The following is a 24,255-nucleotide window of genomic DNA, read 5'->3' as shown; positions in this document are numbered from 1 at the left end:
GTGATTAAGTTCAAAGTAAGAACATCTGGGAAACAAAGTTCAAATTTGAACCAATCTGATGTGATCCAGGCCTCCCCCAGCTGCCGTCTGCTGGCCCTGTCTGCCCTCCAAATTCAGCTCCCCGTTAATCCCCAAAGCTTCTCTCTTTCTCTTTCACAGCCTGCGCCCCTTATCTCCTTCACCCTCTCTATCACTTTCTCCCACTTTCCATTCCTCTCTCGACTCACATGCCTTCTCTTTTGCGCAGGCGTCTCAGCAGTGTCACTCACTGTGGGGCCGTTGTTCGATCCTCCTTCGCCCTCTTGCTCTCTCTTCAGACATTGTGTTCTTCTGGCCTGGTGTGTACAGAATTAAGAAGTGAAGGCATTTAGAATGGGGGAAAAAAAATAACAGAAAGATGGAGAGAAATGGGAGCAGGCAAGGAGCTTTCAGAGGTAGCAGAACTCAAGCTACTTCCTGGAAGGATGTGGAAAGTCAGGGCTACAATATGGAATACATACATAAGTTATAATATACTTGAACAACTTGCTTACACAACCTTTATTTTTTGTTTTTTTTATTAAACTGTCAGTAACACATGAACACACATGCTGTGTACAGAGAGGGGCAGTCATGTGTTCATCTCATCCTCTTATAGATGCTGCAAGGTTCAGATCTAAGAACCACAGCAGCACTAAACCAAATGTCTTTACTTTCCTTTCAATCTGCTGCTTAAATGTTACTGCTAGCTTTAATCTGCACTCTTAAAATAGATACTCAAGGTCCTTCAAAATGTTCTGGGAGTAATCCCTGTCAGGCCTGTATTTATAAATGTGTCTTTACTCACCAACCAAGCCATCAGCATACAGCCAAACATGCTCATCATTGTCATGCACATGATGAGCCCAGGCAGTGTTTGTCCATCGGCTCAGGGAGCTGGTGGCTTACAAAGAGCACTCAGGATCACTGTAGTTGCGTGAAGTGTGTTTCTTTCTGAGCCTTTAACATCTTGCCACACATTTGTTTTACTTGCAGCCAAGGTCACCCACTAATTCCCTGCTTACCTACATTACTGGGAGTCAAATTAGCAGTCTCTCCCTCCCCCCCCAATCTTTTCTGTCCACCCCGATTCTCTCAATCCCTCTCTTCTGCCTCTATTTTTAACCAGCTTAGCAGCACCAAAGGCATGAGAGGTTTATTCTCTGCCTTCTCTTTCACCCATTACCTGGATACCAGTTCACAAAGTCTAGTTATCTTATAGCGCTGTGACTGCACAGATTGCTGCTAGTTAAAAAAAAAACAAAAAAAACAGAAAACTGTATAACTTCCAAACTTTGCTTAGTCTGGTAAACTTTACTCCATTAGCTTCAAAAATACTTTGAACTTGCTCATTAAATCCTGACATAACTTGTTCAATTCCATATTGTGTGCAAAACTGATAGTATGGTGGGAATGCAGAGTCTAACTTGTTTAATCAATACATACAAAGCCATTACAAAGGACTACCAACTCATCAATTTCCATCATATCTATCGATCCAGATGTTTATAAAGAAGGTACCGTAATGCAGACTGCAAAATCACCATAGAGTACTGCATCTCAGGTAAAATAAGAACGAATGGAATCATGTTCCCATAATTCCCATAATTTTTACTGTTTTTATACATGCACAATAACAAAATCCAAGGTACCACTTGAGCTTTCAAGCTGACCTTGGTGTTAAGTTTTGAATAGCCTTCCCTAACAGAATGCATTATGTCAGCAATAATCCCATTATACATTCAGTACTTCTTAGAATCCCCATGTACCTATGTGATCAGAATTTCAGGCAGGGAACAGATTGCAAAGTCATGGTGAGCTGCTAGTCAAGCCTCACCTTCGTCTGCAGTACCACAGGCTAATCTGCAGCAGACCCAGCTCAGTCAGGACACTGCTGTGCACCGTGCCAATTAATACTGATAAGCTGCAAGAGGCAAATGGTTTATACATGAGTCAATGGTGCACGAAAGTGATGCATGTAATCCTTACAGTTTGGATCTGTAAGAATGCACATTTGGGCCCCTTGGTGTAGTCACAGTGCTGCAAATGAATCATGCTTATCTAAAAATGATACTCTTCTTGTGCTCGTAGACTTTGAAGAGGGGATTGGAGGGAGTAAAGCTGAAGATAGAAAGAGATGAGTCAGACAAGAGGAGGGAAAGCACAGAGTGTGCCTACCACTGTATCAGGTGTGCTAAAGCTTGCTGCAGTCCTCACATGAAAATCTGCTGCAGCACCAGTTTGCTCCACGTTCCCGTATCATTCACTCTTAAGTGCTACAAAGTGAGAGTATTAAATCATAACTTAAAAAAAAATAAAATAAAATAAAAAATCCCAATACAGTATCTGTATCATGTGTATTACACATTAGCAGGTGCTAATCAAGACTGTTTCTGTTGTGCTAACCACTCAGGCATTCTCAGTCCACACTGCTCCCATCTGGTGAAATGAAGGAATAACAACTGAGCACAGTTTCATAAATTGCTGCAATGAATACCAACATCACAAAGTCAGATTTACATTTTTTTAATAAGATCACAGTTTACATGTTTATTAAATGAACAACAGTCACAATGAACATGATAACACAACACACAAAGAACAAATAGATTCAATCCCATATTATTTCTGGAAGTAGATCACTTTTCAAAGAAGTCACTTAAATAAAATAAACCCTCGGTTGGCACCAACACAAAAAGACATCTTCAGTTTCAGGATGGAGGAAAAATATTCTGACTAAACACTACTGACCTGTTTAACCCTTGACCCTGATAATGGATGGAGATATGAGTATACAAGCAGGCTTTGTGCCAACCTCAATTTGAACTCCACAAAGAAGAATTTAATCCTCTGCTAGAGAGATGAACTGCTTCAGATTTCATAGACATAATCCAGATTTGCCCTCATCTAACACAGCATGCTAGTTTTTATTATTGTGCTATGAATAATACAAAAAAAAAAAATTTGGTACAAAAATTTTTTTTGTGCCTTTTTTTAAGTAAAAGATATCCATCAAGTTGCAGTCCTGCACTGAGCGAAACCGAGCTCAGAAAAACTATGGCTTTAAATATGGAGAGATGGATGCAAGTTAAAAAAAAAAAGGAAAACATGAAACTTACAAAAGAAAGGCTAATGCCAGAAGCAACAAAATAAAAGCCATAAGAGGACAAAAAGAAAACATTTAAATCAAACACAAACATTAAAACAAAGTGTTGCACCAGCAGTTAACCCCACTGACTGCAGTTTAAAACCTAATGTCGTCACGGTCTGTGGGTCTCTTCTCAGCAACGCCTGATTAACTGCTGCTAATTGCTTCTCCTCAGGGTGCCTGTTTTAGTGGGACTGAAGCCAACAACATGAGACATAAGACTAAGAGGTATCACGAAAATCCCACATACTGTGCTTCTTTTAACCAAGCCATAGCAGTAAAATATGTATGACAGCAATGTAAGCAGATTCAGTGTCAACATCTGTTCCGTGCTCTCGCCACCCAACAGTATTTATAAGCTAAATATGAAAACAACAACAGTGTTCGCTTTATCGAAAGTTTAAGGATAAAGAAAAAAAAAAAAAAAATCTCAATACATTCTTGCAGCTGTGCGCTACAGTTGTGCACACTAACAATATTTTGGGTCTTGCTGGCTCAAGTTGATGGACGTTTACAACCAGCAACACAAGGCTGGACGTGATTGCTTCATAATAAAGACTACCTGTAACCTGAAAATTCATAACTAAGCATCAAATGTTCACATCCCCACCAGATTACTCTCTGACAGAGCTAAATTCATGCATCTTATACTTTAATAGAAATAAGCATTTATTCATTCATTCAATCGGTCGCGCACTCTCATATTTACATACATTAGTGTCTTTCTGTGACTTTTATTGGCCCTCACACAAACATGGCGGACGACACAAAGCTTTCACCGCGGCCAATATTGGGGACGGGGTGATGGTCCTGGTGGTCACTGTTTATTTGCATGTAAGGAGGAGGGACCTCATTATTCTCTGGATCATCCCAGCGAGAGGGGGCAGCAGACATGTAATGCACTTCATTCTCTCTGCCACCATTAAAATCAACATTCTCTTCTTGGTAGGCATCCAGGTCCTGCCAACAACAAGCAATCGTAAGCATGTTATACAGCTAAAATCTCAATTAGGAATTAAAGGGATACTACATATGTCTTTGTTATTGTGAGAGAGGAGGAGGAGGTTTCTATCACCACCTTCTAAACAAGATGAAACAGAAATGATGCAGTGGGTTTATGTCCACATCCAAAGGTTAAGTTAGATGACTTCATTTGGACTCAGGTAGTATCATTAATAAAGAAGCTCTTTCACTCAGAAGATTGTATTTTATTAACCATTAACTTTCATTTTAAACAGTTTAATTGTTAAACGGAATAATGACTGTCAACGACAACAACAATAATTACAAAGCTTAATATGGCACCCATTAAAACCAGCACTGCGAAGTGCTTTACACCAACACACCAATATGTGGTCACCTTTAGTCTTTAATAACTCATTAATAACTGGAGGCCAAATGCAAGACAGCTTATCACACGTATCAGGGGGTGTTTCAATTATTATTTTGATTACTATTTTTTAAATGGGGTGGCCCAGCTGAGATCAAGAATGGAGCAGCGGTGCTAGCCCAGGAAATCAGAATATTTAAACAGAAATAAAATCAATGAAGAAAATTGGCTGTTCGTGTGCAGCCCTGTGACCTGTTACAGATTAATTATGGGGAGCTGCACAAGAATTTAAATCTAATCTTGCGCTGGATAATTGTTTTGCAAAGCAGAAAAAATTATTTAGACTTAATAGTAGTATTAAGAGTCACATATTTTAATAGTGAAGAGTTTGTATAAACAAAATATATTTAAAGTACCTAAAATAAATGCACCCATTTTTTGGAGTAACATCTTTCAGAATGATTTACATGATATTATTGATTTATTAATATTTATATCACCTTTATGTTGTAGCTGTTGATGTTTTGAATCACTTAAACATTGCTTGGAAGCCTGAGCTATAATAATGCAATTAAATCTCCAAATTATAAATAAGTAAAGCTTAAAAATAAATAGTACAGAAAGCAGCACAACATCAAAATATTGTGTTTAAATAAAGTACATGTACATTAAACCGTAGTATGGTACTTGATGTACTCAGTTATATTCAGTCTGCTGCTATCCATGCTCTCATCTAATGGTGTTTGGGGATTGTAAAATTAACAGCACTCTGTTCCAATGGCTTTGGTAGAGGGGCTAATCATATTAATCATCTTTCACTAAAATGTGATGTTATTCCTGGAATAGTGATTAAAGTTTTACTAAACAGGAGTGAAAATGTATCTAAAGTATTTCTAAATTTTGAAAAGTGGTACAAAGTACAATACTATTGTTTAATTCCCAAACACGGTATATGCAACAGTTTTGAGCTTTTGCATATCCACTGTTTAATGTAAAAAAAAATGCACATGCAGTGAATAAGTACACCAAATACACTGCACATAGTTTTCTTGGGACATCTCAGGCCACTCATATCATCTACTTTTCAAATGCAGCGGGTTTACTGCATTTGTGGTTTTAGAAATTGTATTTGTTCTTTTTACTGCTCCGGACATCAGACTGGGCTTTATGTAGCTCATTAACTGAACATTTGATTAAAAAAAAAATGCTCACACTTCTCTATAATTATCTGTGTGTATTCTCCAAAAAATATGCATTTAAGTGCCATCCTCACATCTGTATGCAGCATACGTCCTTACCGTGACTGGCTCTGGAGTAGAGTAGTAGTCGTCGTGGATCACTGGGGTATGGCTTGAATTCAGCAGCTGTCAACACAATTGAACAATCATTAAATGGCAAGAGAACAAAACTGTTCGCTGAGTGACCTAACAATCGTCAGGATAGTGATATTGCTGTCCTTACAAGCAGTTGTTAATTAGTGACTCACCATGTGAGCAGAATTGGTGGTTTTATTTGCCTTCTTTGGAGGAGGGGGCTTGTACTTTGGTGGACCACTAAACGGCAAAAATACACTGTTGTCACATTTAATGACTCACAAAAGTATGAGACATGCTGCATGGCATTTCGTTTAATGGACCAATTTGCAAATAACAAAAAGAGCAAACACTCACTGAAAACAACAACAACAACACTGAACTGAAGTAAAATTTACTCATCCACACTCAGTCACTCACAGAGATACTTACTCTCCGTGCATTCTGTCAGCGCGTTTGCGGCACAGGGCGATGACAGTTCCAATGATAGCTATGAGTATAATGACCCCTATGATGGCTCCAATGATGGACCCTGTAGTGGGCCCCTTCATTGGAAGAGGATTCACTGGAAAGATTAAAGAGAAAGATTAAAATACCATTAGACAAGCCCAGAGATAGAGTGAAGTCCCTCTTTCTTTCAATATTATATACAATAAATCTGGATTGAACACTGCGCCTGCTAATCATTACACCAGAGACTGAGAACGTCCACCTAAATTCAAATTTATGCATCTTTTATCTGGCCTGTAGTGATATTTATCTATCTAGCTATTTATTATTTTGGCAAGTTGACCAGTTGTGTGTTTAGAAATGTATTTCTACTCTTGAAAATAATAAAACCACTTTGCCTTGAGGTGCACATATTACTCAAAGAGAAATTTTGCAGCACATTTTCTGGAAATCAATCCCAGTTACTTAGTGTTTTTTCATGGGCCTTTTCATGCAGGAACTATTTTCTAAATTTCCACCAACCAAAAGAAGTGTGCAGCCACAGTCGAGGAAATAATTATTTGCTCCCCTGCTGAATTTCTACGTTTGCTCACTTACAAAGGAAATGAACACACTCATTTTTATGGTAGTTTCATTTTAATGGAGAGAGAAGGAATATCAACCAAAAATGCAGAAAAAAACATATTACATAAAAGTTATAAATTGATTTGCTTGTCATTGAGTGAAATAATTATTTTGGTCCCCAAGCAAAACATGACTTAGTACTTGGTGAGGAAACCCTTTTTGGGAAGCACAGCGGGTAAGGCATTTCTTATAGTTGGTCTCCAGGTTTGTACACATCTCAGAGGGATTTTTGGCCCACTCCTCTTTACAGAAACTCTCTAAATCCTTTAGGTTTCTTGGCTGCTGCTTGGCAGCTCAAAGCATCAGCTCGCTCCACAAATATTCTATAGGACTGAGGTCTGGAGATTGGCTAGGACACTCTATGACCTTAATGCGCTTCTTCTTTAGCCATTCCTTTGTTACTTCGGCAGTATGTTTTGGCTCATTGTCATGCTGGAAGACCCATCTTCAGCGTTATGGCTGAGTGAAGGAGGTTCTCGTCCAAGATTTTAATGATACATGGCCCCGTCCATTGGCCCTTAATGTGGCAAAGTCATCCCATGCCCTTGGCCAAAAACAGCCCCAACGCATAATGTTTCCACCTCTATGCTTGACTATGGAGATAGTGTTCACCCTCATACTCAGCATTTCTCTTCCTCCAAACATGGCTGGTTGAGTTGACATCAAAGCGCTTGATGATGGTTTCATCTGACCACAGCACTTTCTCCCAAGTCTTCTGAGTCATTTAGATGTTAACTGGCATACGTACAACAGGCCTGTACATGTGCCTTATTGAGCAGAAGATTTCAATCCATTACGGTGTAGCATGTTAGCATTGGTGTTCTTGGTGACTGTGGTCCCAACTGCCCTCAAAACAATAACAAGCTCCTCCCGTGTAGTTTTGGGCTGATCCACCGGCTTTCTTGTAATCACCTTCACCCCATGAGGCAAGGTCTTGCATTGAGCTCCAGACCGAGGATAACTGATGGTCTTTTTATAATTTTTCCATTTCCAAATAATCACACCAACAGTTGTCACCTTCTCACCAAGCTTCTTGCTGATGGTCTTGTAGCCCATTCAAGCCTCACGCAAGTCTACAATCTTGTCCCGGACATCCTTGGACAGATCTTTGGTCTTGTCCATGCTGGTGGAGAGGTTGCAATGTAAGAAATTGATTCTGTATTTTCTACACATAACAAGTTCAGATCAGCAGTATCTGTAACTGACTGATTTATTGATTGTAATCAATAAAGTGTGTGGGGGCCAGAAGTCTGTCTGTGTTGTAGGGGATCAAATACTTCAAATACAAATACTCAATGACACTCAATTTAGAACTTTTATGTAATGTGTTTTTTTTCTGCATTTTTGGTTGATATTCTGTCTCTCTCCATTAAAATGAAACTACTATAAAAATTAGAGACAGCTCATTTGTTTGCAAGTGAGTAAACTTAGAAATTCAGCAGGGGATCAAATAATTATTTCCCCCACCATCTAACATTAGGGCCCAGCTGAGAAGAGACGCCATCAGTGTTTACATCCTGTCACGCTGGGATGAACAAAAACCTCTCCTCATGACTAGATGGGTGTTTTCTTCTGCATAGTGATAAGGTTAAGGATGCTGTTTAATACAGTAAAAATAGTTCCTGTATGAAACTGCACACAAATCATGACTGCACCGGGTCATGATTTCTGAAGAGAGACAAAGCAGCCAAGTTTTTCAAGTGTGTGTGTGTGTTTTTATTGCTGCTTTGAGTACTGCAAGGTAAGTGCCATTTATTTCCATTATATTCATAGGAAGGCGGACATTTTTACAACCGATATCATCAAAACTGTCCAAAGTAATATAAATGAGTTTGATATGCGGAATAACTATCCCTTTAAATAACTTGTAAACAGAACAAAACAGGTAAAAACAGCAAGCATTTTAAAAGAGAAAAGGAAAGAGTAAATCTCTGGCTTTACGTTAGATTAAGACTCTATGATTGTGAAATTAATATAAAGACACAGAAAGCAACTTGTTAGCTTAACCTAGAAATAGCAGAAATGGCTACAATGCCCTCCAAAAGTAACGGAATGGCAAGGCCAATGAATTTGGTCATTCTGGAGCTAAGAAAAAAAGGGGAAATCCATTAGAGCAGGGATCCTCAAATCCAGGCCTCGAGGTCCGGTGTCCTGCCAGTTTTAGATGTGTCCCTGATCCAACACACCTGAATCAAAAGGCTGAATTACCTCCTCAGTATGCAGTCAAGTTCTCCAGCTTCTATATTTGACTCAGGTGTGTCGAAGCTGAGACACATCTAAAACCTGCAGGACACCGGACCTCAAGACCTGGATTTGAGGATCCCTGCATTAGAGGTATTTCAAAAATATTGGCAGTAATCACTGGTGTCCTGACCAACAGATACCTAACCAGTCATTCAAGAAAAACAACAGCAACAGATGACAGGAAAGCAGTAAAGAAAACCCCCAAACAAAACAGTTGTAAACATTGTGAACAACCTCCAAAGAGCAGGGGTGCAAATATCAGTCTACTGTGTGAAGGAGACTTAGAAAACAGTAATACAGAAGCCATACTTGCAAGATGCAAAGTATGGCTAAAAATCGGAAAGCCAGACTGGAATTTGCAAAAAAAAAAAAAAAAAAAATGGAGAAATGAGCCACAATAATTCTGAAACAAAATTTTATGGACTGGTGAGTGTGGAGAAAGTATGGGATCTTTTCATGATCCTAAACATACAAGCTCATCTGTGAAGCATGGTGGAGGTTGTACCATGGTTTGGGCACGCATGGCTGCTTCGAGAAGAGGCTCAATCATCTTTATTAATGAGAGCAGTAACAGAATTAATGCAGCAGTCTATACAATCATTCTTGTCTGCCAATTAACAGAGAAATGCATCCAAACTGAGGAACTTCATTATGCAGTAGGACACTGATCCAAAACACACTGTCATCTCAACAAAGGACTTCATTGGGGGGGACTGGCCCCGTCAATCACCAGATCTTAAACCAACTGAATGTAAATTTCACCCCGTGAAGAGCAGAAACCCTGCAAAACATACAACTAAAAGTTCCTGTAGTAAAGCCTGGAAAGGTGTAACCAGTGAAGAAAGAAGAAATCTGATGAAGTTTGTGGGTCGTAGGTTTGATGCAATTATTGAAAGCAAGGGATATGAAACCAAATATTAAGTATTTTTGACTTTAGATGAAAACATTCTGCTCCACAACTTGAGCTCACTTGAAAAAAACTGGGTGGTTTGATGAAAAATGTGCTGTTTAATATTTCTACATGTAAATACGAGAGAATAAAAGCTGAAACTCTGATCTCTCGTCTCACATGCTTCTTTTGATCTTATGCTCACATTTCAGTGCGCAGCGAAAAACAAATTAATTGGGCTTGCTGTTCCCGCACTTTTGGAGGGCACTGTGGCTTCGCTCGCTCAAACGGTAACAAAAAAAAAAAAAAAAAAAAAATCAACCTACCGACACCTGTGGCGCTCATTTTATTTTGAGACTGCCATCGCAACAACAACAAAGACACCATAGATTTTTTTTTTTTTTGGCAGGATTATGACCCCAAATTGAGTTTTATTATTAAAAATGTTATGAATTGTCCCAACACAGCATGTGTTTGTGTTAAAGTAAGAAAGTTCTGAAGCAGGACCAGTAATCATGATGGGAATAAAGAAGGAAGGCCTAAACTTAACCAAACCTTTGCTGTCATAAAACTGCTATTTAGGCTTCTGGAATAATTTAAGAAGCCTATCTCCTACCTCAGGTGTGCTCTTACAGGTTGTAAGGCCACACAGCTTAAGTGGCTTTTTAGATTGGAGAACTTGTTTATCTCTTTTGTTTTAAACCACACGGGGGTGGGGGGTTGGGGTGGGGGGAAAAACAAACAGTTGCCTGTATACTAGTGCTGCAGTATTTCTCTTACTGAGGTCAGTAACCTCCTGGAGTCCTTGTTTCTTGTCTCGCAGCGGCTCCGAGCCAATAAATAGATGTGAGAGTTAGTCTGAAGAAGGCATCAGCTATGGGAAGCAGCTAAGAGCTGTGGGAATAGTAAAGGCAATGAACCTGTAATTTATTCAAGTCTGAGAACAAATGTCAAGAAGTCACCACTGATCACATACAGCTTTTTTTTTTTTTTCCTTCTCCAATCTCTATATCAGCCTGATTATTATAATATGCAGGTACACCAATGGGTTAGTCTGGGCATTGAATATGTGTGTGAGTGTTTTATGATGTGTGTTTATGGAATGGAAGTAGGGCCAGGGGGTTGCTGAGCTGTGTATGGATGCTTCATCATATCTTGCTATTTGTATCCAGTACCTCGGATATGATTTGTATTTCAGATTTAGCATCGTGTCTACCTGCCTAGAGACTGCAGATGGAAATTAGCTGGTAGCTAAATCTGGTACAATGCATCCCTTCTCCTATGAGATTAATGTTTTTCTTCATGGTCCCTGACAAAATAAATAAGCTTTAAAAAAAAAATCCAGGAGACATATTTTTGTAAAACAGATCTGCGCCGTTTTTTTTTTTTGTTTTTTTTTCCCCTTCATTTCTCCACCTAATTCTTTTCAAGGAGTCCCTCCTCTCAGTTTGGGAACAACTAGCTTAACAACATTAACATTAATTAAAACTCATGTACTACAAGGCTGTAAGTAAGATAAATGAAGTTATTCCACATTGTCAACCCCATCACTAAGAGTGGCTTCATAATTTAAAAAAAAAAGAGAGCGAGACAGAGAGACTCATCAGTGAAGAAGAGTTTAGTGGTGTGTGTGTGTGTTTGTGTGTGTGTCTAGGTGTAACACTGTAAAGTACAGACAGGGTCTTGATTAGTGTGTCAAGTCACATGGTTGATTAAGTCGAACCAGTGGAGTTATGCAGTGGTTCCACTAATGAACCATGACCACACTGAGTATGAACCACGAAATGCGCGCACACAGCGTGTGTTTACTGAAGGTGCGGCCCAGCTCATTATCCCTCGCATTCCCAGGGGATTATGCTAATGAGGAGGTGGTAAAGGGCAAAGAGGATCTGAAGCTCATTTGATGAGAACAAACTCTGGTCTTAATAATTGGAAGGGTCATGATTGAACGTTGTTAGCCCTCTAATTACGATTCACTTCTAACAATAGTCTACTTTGAATATCTCCTAAAATAATTCCCATTCTTTCGCACGTACAAATGTGACCTAATAATCACGTCTCGTCCAGTTATTCATTACACAGCTGAGCACATCATTTTAAACCACTGACCCTGCATGCTCTTCTGGCTTCCTCTCTCTTAATACTCTTTAATTGTGGTGAGGACTTAATAAAGGCTGTAATTTATTTAAAAAAAAAATAATCAGTGTACTATCAACACAGTTTGCAGTCACGCTTTGGTGATGTCTTTTTAAATAAATAACATACATCACTGTGTAAAATTAAATATGAGAGCTGAGCCTGCAGTATCAAAAGCACAGCAATCAATAAGTGTAGCAGCCCTTTAAAGATGAAACAAAAGGGTTCTCCAGAAATAATAAATAAAATTGGTTAATTATGTTGTTTGGATTTATTCTGTTGGGTACAAAGTTTTCTATTGTTTGTAATTACTTCTGGAGCAAAACTCATACTCCTCACATCTTGGGAGCAAAACCAACACGTGGTGCCCTCAATGCATCTAAAGTAGTTTTCCCTCTTTCCGGAGAGACGCAAACTGCCATGGCACTCACACATGAAGAGGGAAATGGGTTTCATTCCCTGCAAGCAATAAGAAGTCCATCCTTCCCTGTACCTTAAGTACACTGGAAAAAAAAAATATTTCAATGTTGTATTTATCGCTCAAATTCACAAAAAGATTAAGTGTTTCCAGCACTTCTGTAAAAAGGAAAAGAGAACAATGAGCCACTATGCTGGAGAGACAATTTAGGCCATGCTGCAGAAAATTAAAAATAATTATTCATGCAAAAGTCTGAATCTCAGAAGTGTCCAAAGCTTGTAAAACATACTTTCACTTTAGCTCAGCCATATAACACAGATTTTACACCACTTTAAAATTAACAATGCTAAATAATTAGTTCAATTTTTTTTTTTTACAAGGGCTGAACAGAGGAGAAAGAACATTTTATTGTGACACTTTCAAAGTCAGGGGGAATATTTTAATTTAATGGGAAAGGAGAGATGATTTGTGCAGAAGAATAAAAAGATGAGGGAGCCTTGATAAAATCTCAAGCAACACAGACGGTCTGGATGGGGCATACTGGCAGGCATTCAGGTCTCACTACGGTTCAGCTGCTGCAACTGACATCTTTGCAGGAGACACATTTCAACTAATCACATAAAATCACCTTGATGCAGTGCATTCCAACTGCCACATGGTAGTGCTGTGTCTCTATAACGCCAAAGCTCAGATTTACCACAAGCCACTTTGATTCCAAACCCAAAACCTGTCTCATCTTTCCAGTGTTTTGTGTTAGTCTTTCCTCATTCCACTGCCGTATCTGTTTATTGCCACACCTCTCTCCATATTTTTGGCTAGTGGGATTTTTTTCTAGTCACTATAAGAGTACTCTCCCCCCACCCCCAACCCTTTTTTGCTTTGCCTTATCGCACAGGCGTCATTATCCAACCAGTGACATTTTTACTCAGCAGGTTTCAGGTAGTGGCTGTTTCTTCCTTTCAGATAACCTTAGATGGAGGCGGGAAAGCTGCAGGAAAGGGCCAATTTTAAGGATTGAGGTGCGGTGCTTGTGTGTGAATGAGTTGACTGAGAGCGTGCCCTCTCTGTTGGCCCTGGACACCAGCCATGTCTTGCGCTAATGAAATATTGCAGACAGAGGCAGCGAGAATGTGTGTGTGTGTGTGTGTACTACACTTCTGCTGGGCTTGTTTAAATCTGCCCAGCTCTTCGCCAAGGACATCCAACCAGACGAGCTCTTACCCACACAAATAGGGCACATGAGGAGCACACACCCATGCAAGCACAATTGTACCAACACACAGCATTGTTTTAAGAAACAGCTGACATCCTGTGCTGCATTCTTGTCACACAGCATGATGCATTTACACTGAAACACTGGTCTGCCGCGTGCCCTTTGCTCTCTCACTCCCTTGCTTTTCCTTCCAAACAAACATCACATAACATACATATTTAAACATAAAATTAGACACACACACACACACACACAAAAAAACAGCATGCGCAAAATATGATCAAATTCATTTGAGTGGAGAGGAGCCCTGAGGCAGAGAACAGCTCATTCAACCAACCATGTGGTGTTTTTTTTCTTGTTTTGGTGAAGAGATGATGGTCCACTGTACAAACTCAGTTAAAGGTCAGCTCCATTCCTGTGAGCAGATCAATGCAAGGACCATCCATTCGTATAGACATCTATCCCTTTCCTATATGTGAGCCCTCCATTGCTCACACATGCCTGCCTGGTCAGCCACTCAACCATAGACCACCACTCTCCCACCGGGCACAGGGTAGGAGGGGGAGGTGTAGGAGTGACGGAAGAGAAGATGTGCCTGGATGGTTGGCTGGAGCTGTCTGAAATTACTGCAGACCTACTTCAGCAAGTTGAAAATACCACCAGAATCTCTTGAGCTTTAGGATGCATGGATGAATCCCAGCTGCAGCTCTGCAGCTAGTGGCTAGATTTATTATTTTTTTTTTTTAGCTCTACCTTTGTTTTTTTCAAAAACTTTTTTTTTTTTGGGGGGGGGGGGGGGGGTGTCAGGAAACAGATCAGGTTTCCTTAAAAACTTAGTGCAAGTGAGTCACTGTCTGGAAAGCTAAAATGTGGAGACAGTATTCACCCAAAGAGGATTCAGTGAGAGATGAGTCAAGGGGAGATGACAGAGTCCAAACAGTGCAGTTTGGGAGTATGACAGTGAGTGGAGGTGAGAAGAGAGGAAAGAGGGAAAGAGGTAGAGGCAGCAGGAAGAGCCAAGTGAGATGAGGGCTGTGATTAAGAGGCTGGCTTCAGATAAGTACAGAGGGATTTCCCGGCTGCTGCCTGCAACTGGCTGATCACACACTGAGGGGATGAAGGGGAGAGCAGGAAGACAAAGATCTCACATCCCTCTCTTTTCCACTCAATCCCTTGTTCTCTCTTCCTGTGTGTTTACGCCTCTCCCTGAAGGGATTAAGGTTAACATGCTGGCCTATCCCCCACTTCCCCACACAGGCTGGGCTTTTGTTGCATTTATCTGTGCCTCCTCTCCTTCAATCCGTCACTCCTTCACTCCCATCATCCCCTCTTTCCTGTCATCCTGCTCCATTGGCGGTGCAATTTGGGATTCACTTGTATGGCCCTGTATTACGACAGCACAAATCTGCAGCGTCTCCCTCTGCATCTCTTATCTCCTGTGCCTAACGAGTAGAGATAAGCCTGTTTTTATTACCCTCCCTGACCTGTTCAGCAAATCTGTGCAACACAGGCACACGCACACGCACACACACCTACACAAGTTTTGGCTTCCCTGAATGCCTACTAACCAACCTTGAAATCCTTCATATCTACTGAAGAAAAGATTCAGATACAAATACGGTTGGTCTTGGCTTAAAAGATTTGTCACTAGAAAAACAATCCTAGTGTAGCTAATGATCAAATTCACTCCTAATGGGTTGGCTTGACTTTTTAAAAAGGGCCAGTTGACCAAAATATCCAAAGCCTGAGGCTGCCTGTTGGCTCAGCTTGACGTAGCCTTGGCCATGTGGCAGTAATGCTGCGGTATCGTCCCGCTTGTGAACTTTCACTGTGCATCATCTTCCCCGCTTTTACGCTCACAAATATTTCAAGTCACACACCAGCATGCTTTTTAGCAAAGTGAAAAAATGTCTATTTAATTATATAAAGTCTTAGCATTTGATCACCGCACCACCATTAATGCCTTTGAAGGAGAAAACATTTGATTTAGTATTCTCTTTCCTGTGAGTTCTCCTTTGTTGTTTTTAAGATGTCAGTGGAAACTTAAGTTTCAGGAAAAAGCTCGCCCTTAATGCAAAGTTTCACCGTAATGAGACAAACCATATCAGCTGAAATTCGAGCCTTTTGAACTCAGATGAGACACAGGCTACAGTCCCCCCACCAGGCATAGAAAAACACAAGGCTACCGTGGTCAGAGCAGAGAGCCTGGAGATGAGATTAGGATGGAATGAATTGATGGCCTCTGAAGGAGATTAAGATAAAGAACAGTGCATGTAATCTCATTGCTCACTAAGAGAAAAGTGAAATCCTACCCTTTAGATTCTGAGGTAACTTGGTAAAACACACACCCTATCCATCTATCGGGGCATTCATTCAGGCTGATCTGTGTATACACTTGGTAATACAGTAACCTAATGATCAGGTGCACAGATCACTACAGAATAGAGTGAGATTAAGACATGAGGAGGAGGGACAGGAGCAGAGAAAATGAGGCAAAAAAGGTGAAACAACAAAGGTGGAGAATAAAGTACAGCTTGTGGCTACGCTACAAGGGCACATTCATGAGCTGCAGGCCTTAAACCAACACACACACACCACTTAGACCTGCACACATACTTAAATTATTCACAATCAATGCAAGTGCTACAGTGTTGAGTGTTGCAGCTACCTCTGACATGAATTTTCCAGCAGTTGAAGACCTACTACACCCACTACCACAATCACCATCACTGTCATTTGCTATTCACTGCACTCATGATGCCATTACAATTCATTTCAGCACAAAACAAATCACATCAAATTGATTGTGCTTGTTCGGACAACACAACCAGTTGAATGGCTCAGGGAGGACAGACTTTACTGATTTGACGGAAGGAAACACCGACTGAATTGTGTGTGTGTGTGTGTGTGTGTGTGTGTGTGTGTGTGTGTGTGTGTGTGTGTGTGTGTGTGTGATGCTGTTGCCAGGGGTTTTTGGATTGGGCAAATCAGTAATGCTGGTCATTTCTAATCTACCGTGATTCCAGAGCTCAATCTTGTGCATTTAGACTGTCTGAGGATTACATTCATCTCACTGGCGTACACTAAGAGTACATGTTGTGTTTGTGTGTATGTGTAAGCATCTTCCAAGTGTGGCTGTGCATTCTGACATTTTGAAAAGCTGTGTCGTGGTTAATGTGAAAACTCTGCATGGTGTGTGTGTGTGTGTGTGAGATGCCGCTCTCCCTCTCTAGGGACACAGTGTGTTCCCTGCCACAGTGCATCAAAGCACACTCGGTTGCCTTGGGAGAAGGCATCTCCATCTTTTCTCTCTCTCCCTCTCATTCTGTGCCTCAGTCATTCCTTCTCCCTCTCGTTCCCTGCTTCTCTTCCTGACAAGGTCGCCGTTCTCCTCTTGCTGTCTCCCTGTCAATATTTACAGTCCACTTTGCGCTGGCACTGAGGTGGTCGACTCCAGCCAGCAGGGAAAGCAGGGCTGCATTAGCCAAATGTAGCTGTCCACTCAGAACATGAATGATATGTTGTACTACAAACACACTGTTTCTCCTGCACGCTCCCTCTCTCTCTCTCTCTCTCTGTCGCTCTCATACTCATACACACACACACACACACACACACACACACACACACACACACACACACACACACACACAGAAAGGTGGGAGGTAAAAGGTAGAGCTGGAAACAGCAAGCAGATACTTAACAGAAGAGTAACAAGTGCTCTAAAAGCACAGGTCAGTTTGCCATTACATTGATGGGAGCACATAATTTTTAGATTTTAGCACTCTCAAAAATCCAACGCATTAAAGCAATTATGATACATTACACTACTGTCTCAAAAACAAAGTGGTCCTATTAAAATTCTACATGTTGGATATTTAACATACCATTAGTTTTAGCACTGCACTTTTATTATAAGTTTTGCAATTCAATTATAAGGATATCATGATATCTGCTGTAATAGACTGCATCTCAGCATTTACATACTGCATCACATCAGAAGGAGGAGAAAAAAAAAAAGATACATTTATATAATAAAAGGACCACAAGTGACCATAATCACAATACTACCCTAACATTCAGTTTAAAGGGACAGTTTAATCAGTTTTCGCGTTCCTGCTGAGAGTAAGATGAGTAGATCAATACCACTGTCAAGTCTGTGTGTTACTTGCAGAGCCGGTTAGTGATTAGCATAAAGACTGGAGGAAGCACAAAATCATCTCCGTCTGAAGGTTAAAAAAAGAATGTGATTACACCTCTGAAGACTCACTAATTACTATGAACAGTCCTAGGTGGTTCATCAGTACAAAAAAGAAATGCAAAAAAAAAAAAAAAACTTTTAGAAACAGTTAAGGGCTTTTTCAGTAGTAAACTATAGTGATAGTAGTCGATTTGCATTTGTGTGGCAGCATTTGCCATTTTAATAAGTGACCAGGGGTAACAGATGAAGAGGTTAAAACAACCACTTGTATACATCCACATACATATCTGCCAATGAGATCCCACCAATGGTGGGTTTATGTGAACTGAGGCAACAGTCTTTATCGTTGGACAATAAACTGGGTGAGTGCAACCCAGTGGTGGTGTTTAAGTGTTGCACCTGTGCATCCATTTGTTGGTTGAACAGGCCCACGTCTGTAGACGCTATAAAGGTACAGTGTGTAAAATCTCCCCGCTAGATGTCATATTTTCTTACCACTCTTAATTCAATCCTAGCTACAGTGGCCGCTGTGGGACAAACACCTTTAAGTCAGCTGAGGCATCAAAAACATTCAATTTAGACTGCACACCGTAATGCCTGCAGCTGGCTGGTGTGATTCTACAACTGTTTGCGAACACTATATTTCAACATATTTGAATAAAATCAACACTTGTGCCAATTAAATATTTTGCATTATTTTATGTTTTTACCCCTGAGTCATCTCTGTTCATCTGTAGTGAGTGTATAGGCTGTCCGTCCTCTGTTTACCTATGCTGGGTATCCAGGTCTATTTACTCTGGAGGAGGCTGTAACACTTTGTGAAAGGAGTCCAATATGAGTCGATGAGTCAGTGAAGCTCACTCCTGTCCGATTACAGCGATACTGAGGTGAGTTGTTGAGGATATCATGAACTTTTCTGTCAGTAAGCACCGCTGTTAACCGGCATTAGTGAAGTGTGTCTAAATTTGTTTGACTCTGACGGTTAGTGAATAAACTCTCACACGATGTGAGACTGTAATCAAACGGTTTATCAGAGGGGAAGTGTCAAACCTAACATTAACTGAAATAATGTCAGCTGATGCTGTTGTTTAGCTGGCTGTCAGCTGTCCAGAGATGGGAGATCCGCATGACTAATCTGCTGACAAAAAGTAACTGAGACTATATTGGAAATAAATCAGCGTATTTATGCAGGATTTTGTGTGTTAGAGCCCTCACTTCAGCTCAGGAGATGAGGCTTGAGGTGAGGAGGAAAAGGTGGAAATGAGGGAAGAAAGAGAGCAGCGGCAGAGGAAGCAGATGAAGAAGAGGAGCAGAAAAACAATGAGATAATATACATGTGCAAATGTTAAATGTTCATATATATATATATATAGTTTGAAAGAGCGTGGGTGGTCTCTAGCAACATACATATCACATCATTAGGCGGAATGGCAATGGTCTCAGCCACTGTATTCAAGATGGCAGAGTAACATGGTGGCTTCCACAAACTGGCACCTGCTCCTGTGTATTTTAATGGATAATTCTGAGTTTATGAGTAATTACAAACTTTAAAAAAAAAATTACTGTACCTTTAAGAAAAATAATATTGGTAACTTAAAAAACAGGGACAACAGATGCAAATGAGTCTAGAAGACTGTGGCTCATTTACATTTATTTTTCTGTTAATTAATAAACACTCCCTTCACATTCTGACCAACATTTCTGTTTAATATCTGACAATGAGACTCTGAGAAATGGTTCCAGCAATAAAGGTGCATAAAAACAACAAAATAAAATATTACAGTGACAGGTACAGTTTAAACATGTTTGTCCTACCAGCTTCAGTTCTGCTGGTAGGAAGACTCTTCAAGTTAATTTCCCCCTTTCTATGCTAAGCTAAGCACATCATATCACATCCTGTCCCTGTAGCGCCATCCTTGGCACATGCACTTGAAATCTGTTTGATCCCGATGATTAATTTTCAGCAAGGAAGCAAATAAGCATATTAATAAAAAAAAAAATTCTAAATATTTCTGAAAGTGATAGAATCAAGAAACCTAAATAAATAGCTTTGGGTTTCCTACATTTTTGATTAAATGTGACATGCAAGAATGCTTTTTCCTGAATCTGAATGCAATCAGGATATTTTGACCTCTTGTATTACATATTATTACTTCTTACAGAGAGAAATGGACATAAGAAACAACCGCGATGAAAAAGACTCCTGGAAGGCAACCCATCAACCCTGAGAAAATACTGTAACTTACAGTAAATGTTGCAATCTGAGAATATCCAGCCACCTATTTTGCCTCACGATGCCTTTAGGCTTCCCATCCATCTTCCTGGCCTGCTTTTTCTGCTCTCTACTCTCCCCCCCCCCCCCCCCCCCCCCCCCCCCCCCCCCCCCCCAAACCCTGCTCTCGCCTCCTCTACCAGTGTCACCGCGGCCTTGAGGCCAGGCAGTCAGGAGCAGCTGGTATGTTTACCTGCCCTCGTAACCACTGCTAACCTTTGGCTAGAAGGGACTCTCACCTCATTACCTGCCCCACTCAGCCACACATAAACTCTCAAACTATCCTCTTAGATTTCTCCCCTACAGCCAGGATGCTTCACCGTAATAGCCTCTGCGTACTGCAATCCATTCAGCAGCCCCCTGCGTAAAAGTGGAACATATAACAAAGGGAAATGTAACGTTGAGGACTTGGCTACTGCTCCCTTCCTTTCTCTCTCTCTCTCTAAAGTATTGGGAGAGTCTGTTCGTTCAGTTCTCTCAACTCTCACTGACTCACAAGCGAGTGCTCTTCATGTCGCCCTCCTACCAAGTTCCTCACACAAGACTACCAGAAAGGAAACAACACACACACAGAGGAAGAGACAGAGATGGAGAAGGAGGGAGGAGAGTGTAGAACATATAGGAAAGAACACAAAGAGCTGAGAGAATAGAAGATTCAATCTGGAGGGTGGAGAAGCAGATGCTGAGGACGTGTAGGAGGGAAAGGAAAACGAGGAGAAAAACGAAAAAAAAAAAAAAAGTATGCGTGGCACAAGAAAAGTTCCAAATGTTCCCCTTTTTTCAGCTCAATAACATAGAAAACTAATGATCCCTTTGCAGAATTTGTTGTGTTTTTTTTTTTTTGTTGGAATAATGATTTCCTTTCGAGTGTTGTTTACTGTGTTTGTACCTGGTGTATTGTTGACCGCAAAATAGGCAGCCTAAAAGAGCCTCGCGCACAGTCCTGAGAGTGCCATAGCAGTAATAGGCTCCATCTCTCCCTCAAACGGCCTCTCATCAGCTACTGATTAATGACACACAGAGCCATAATGGTTCCATGCGCTCTCCACATTCATTCACTTTCCTCTTCATCCAATGCCCCTGGAGAGAAACCACAACAATGTGAGCTGTCGAGACACCCAAAAACTGCGCTCTCGACGAACCTGAATTCAAATGCTCATTAAGAAAGACGTTTTCCACTTTGCCATTCAGTTATGCATTGCCACTGGGAGCCAGTGGACACAGAAACAGTAGAATACAGAAGAGATGGGAAGGTGGAGAAGAAAACATTCACAGTTCAATTTTGCAATAAAGAATGGTTTCATTAGTGTTTAAATGTGGTTGATTGGCTTCTTGGCATTGAGTGCTAGTGATTTATGCATGGTAAAAAGGACGCAACAAATATTCTGGCATAAAGCCTACACACACTCGCTCACTGCATCCATGCTCTTCCAAGAAAGTCTGAGCTTCTGTGTAAATCAGTGAAAAACTGTTGCTGGAAAACAGAAATGCGTACGTCCTTTTATTTCTGCCACTGCTGTGAGAATCCTCAAAGGTCATCACTGTGTCTAGTGTTCAGAGCTCAGTCAATAGTAAGTTGCACAACAGGACTACTATAATTCACTGCCCTGCATCTTTTAACATGCAAATACAAATAAATGTAGGCACGCATGCTGGGAGGCACACGTGTCAATGCTCTGTATGAGGAAAAAAAAAAAAAAAGAAAGAAAAAAAAAAAAGGCACAAGTGCCAACAGCCAACATCGAAACTGATGCACTCTCTAATGCATGAGCAGAGATCAAAATACTCACATTATGGACACGCTTTAACCCCCACATGTCAAGGATGAAAGATCCCAAACGGCTCTACATACATCAAACGACATTACACCAAGTAGCCGCCGTTAAAAAAACCCTTGCAGCATCAGTAATGAATGAATCTACATTCTCATCCTCTGCCATGCACTGAACGTAGAGAAGGCTATGATGTTGATCTCATTGTTCCAAATTCAGAATGGTTGCAGGCACAGGTTAGTTACTGGAAATGCTCTTTTATCTGAATATTCATACATGTATAAAACTCCTCCGTCGCAGAATTCTGCCTGATAAGATGCTCCTGCCTTCCCTCCCTTCTCTGTAGGGGTGTCTGTTTATCCGTGTTTCACATCAGCAGATTTTATGTTTACTGTTTGAGCATGTGTGGGGGTAATCAATAGTGTTTCAGTGAAGGACACTTAGGAGCAGATTGGAGCCCAAATTCAAGCTAGCATGAAAGACAACATGACAGATACACTTGGCGCTCGACCTGAAGAGGCTCAGTGTGACATCAACTCTGCCTGTCAAGACACACACACAAACAAGCACGTGCACACACACACAGAGATACCCCCTTTCTCTCTCGCTCTCTCTCTCTCACACACACACACACACACACACACACACACACACACACACACACACTTTAGACATGCCCGTGAACTTTTAACTGTCTTCAAATACCGTTAAAAACATTTACACAGTGCTACATCAAAGCAGCCAAACTAATGAGTTATTGACCGATGAGCCTACAGAGATGCACGCACACAATCTATTGCATGCACTCTGGAAATGCATCCATTCCACACAGAACAGACGTGACCAGCGTCCTTTTAAGAAGAGTGTGCTTATAATGGGGGCGCGTGCAAGGCTGCCGATGTGTGCGTGCATGCGTGTGCAGGGGTGACTGTGTGTACACAAGTCATTATTAGAGGTTTAGTGTGTGCTCACCAGTCAGTCAGGCTCCAGTCAGAGGAGTCAGCTTAAGGGCTCATAGCAGCTCCCTGAGGAGACACTAAATACCATCAGCCGTTTAAATCCATCCATGACCATTTTAAATATGCAGCACACACTCGCTCCATTTTTAATAAGGGCTCGGAGCAAGAAAGGAGGAGGAAAAAAAAAAGACAAGAGCAAAGACAGAGACGGACAGAGACAGAGAGATTAGGAGGGGGGGGGGGGGGGGGACAGAATGGGGAGCAACAAGAGGGAGGAAGATGAGGGAAAAGGAGGAGAGCAGAGTCTGTTGCATTGATTTCTTGGCGGTTTGGCACCGGCCCTTATTCGCCTGGAAAAGCCACAGATGTGTCAGAGCCAGTTAGGCACGCAAGAAGAGAGGGGGAACGCGTACACACCCAGCACTGTCACATGCGTGTACACACACAGCACATGTGCAAACAACATATACACAAACACTCACAAAGGAAATGCTCATAAATAGAGAAAAGACAGCGTGTTCTCCAAGTGTCTGTGAGTGTGCGTGGATTACAAAAGCACCTGTGTGAAATGAAGGAGTGAGAGCCAGGGATGATGCAAGGGGTTTTGACGCTTTTCTGAGGAAAACCAGGCATTTTTCTCTGACGGCAGTCAAAAATAGATACCATTACACACACCTAGATGGGCAGTAAATTTCTTCTTAATCCCTGGCTTAACTTAGCTCAAAAATCTGTCTGCTCTGCTTAGCTTTCAGAGCACACCTGACTGTGTGCGGGTGTATGCACAGTGCAGTGGAACAGCAGGGGAAAGTCGGATGTACATTTTGATCTGAGGGCGGATGAGATATTAGGATCAAAGTCGGGGACTGGGGAGAATCAACTGATCTTAGCACTGAATCCACGAGCAATCTCCAGACAGACTACCTGATTAGCTAGGCATTTGTGGCTTATATCCAGCAAGAGAAGCAGAGGGAATACCAATAATAAACCTCAAAGCCTGAGCTGTATGTACAGTTGCAAGAAAAAGTTTGGGAGCTTTTGGGAATTACCAGAATTTCTGCATTGACTACTGGTAAAATGTGGCCATTTAAGTAACAATTTTAGACAAATAAAGCCTGACTAAACTATCAGATGTATTTTTCATGTCTATGTATAACATAGTGAAAAATGATTTACTGTACAGGCTGAAAAAAATGGAACCGCGGGACTTCTGCAAAAGCAACTTTGAGTCAGGAGTTACAATTAAGGATATTGGAAGCGTGGGTCACAGA

The 24,255-nt window shown here is 41.0% G+C and overlaps 1 protein-coding gene across 1 annotated transcript in view; it reads right to left on the bottom strand.

Moving 5' to 3' along the window:
* Nucleotides 1–2,528: 2,528 nt before the first annotated feature.
* Nucleotides 2,529–24,255, bottom strand: part of LOC115794314 (nectin-2-like) — a 90,400-nt gene continuing 68,673 nt past the window's right edge. Inside the window, exons 7-10 of the mRNA XM_030749743.1 lie at nt 6,242–6,374; nt 5,983–6,049; nt 5,795–5,860; nt 2,529–4,126 (exon numbers count right to left, since the gene is read on the bottom strand). Coding sequence (XP_030605603.1) covers nt 3,911–4,126; nt 5,795–5,860; nt 5,983–6,049; nt 6,242–6,374 — 482 coding nt within the window. The 3' untranslated portion in view covers nt 2,529–3,910. The remainder of the gene's footprint in view (nt 4,127–5,794; nt 5,861–5,982; nt 6,050–6,241; nt 6,375–24,255) is intronic.

This window comes from Archocentrus centrarchus, chromosome 16 (genome assembly GCF_007364275.1).
Source record: "Archocentrus centrarchus isolate MPI-CPG fArcCen1 chromosome 16, fArcCen1, whole genome shotgun sequence".
Taxonomy (NCBI): Eukaryota; Metazoa; Chordata; class Actinopteri; order Cichliformes; family Cichlidae; genus Archocentrus; species Archocentrus centrarchus.
The sequence above is the reverse complement of the archived record's forward strand: the minus strand, read 5'-3'. Positions and strand labels throughout refer to the sequence as shown.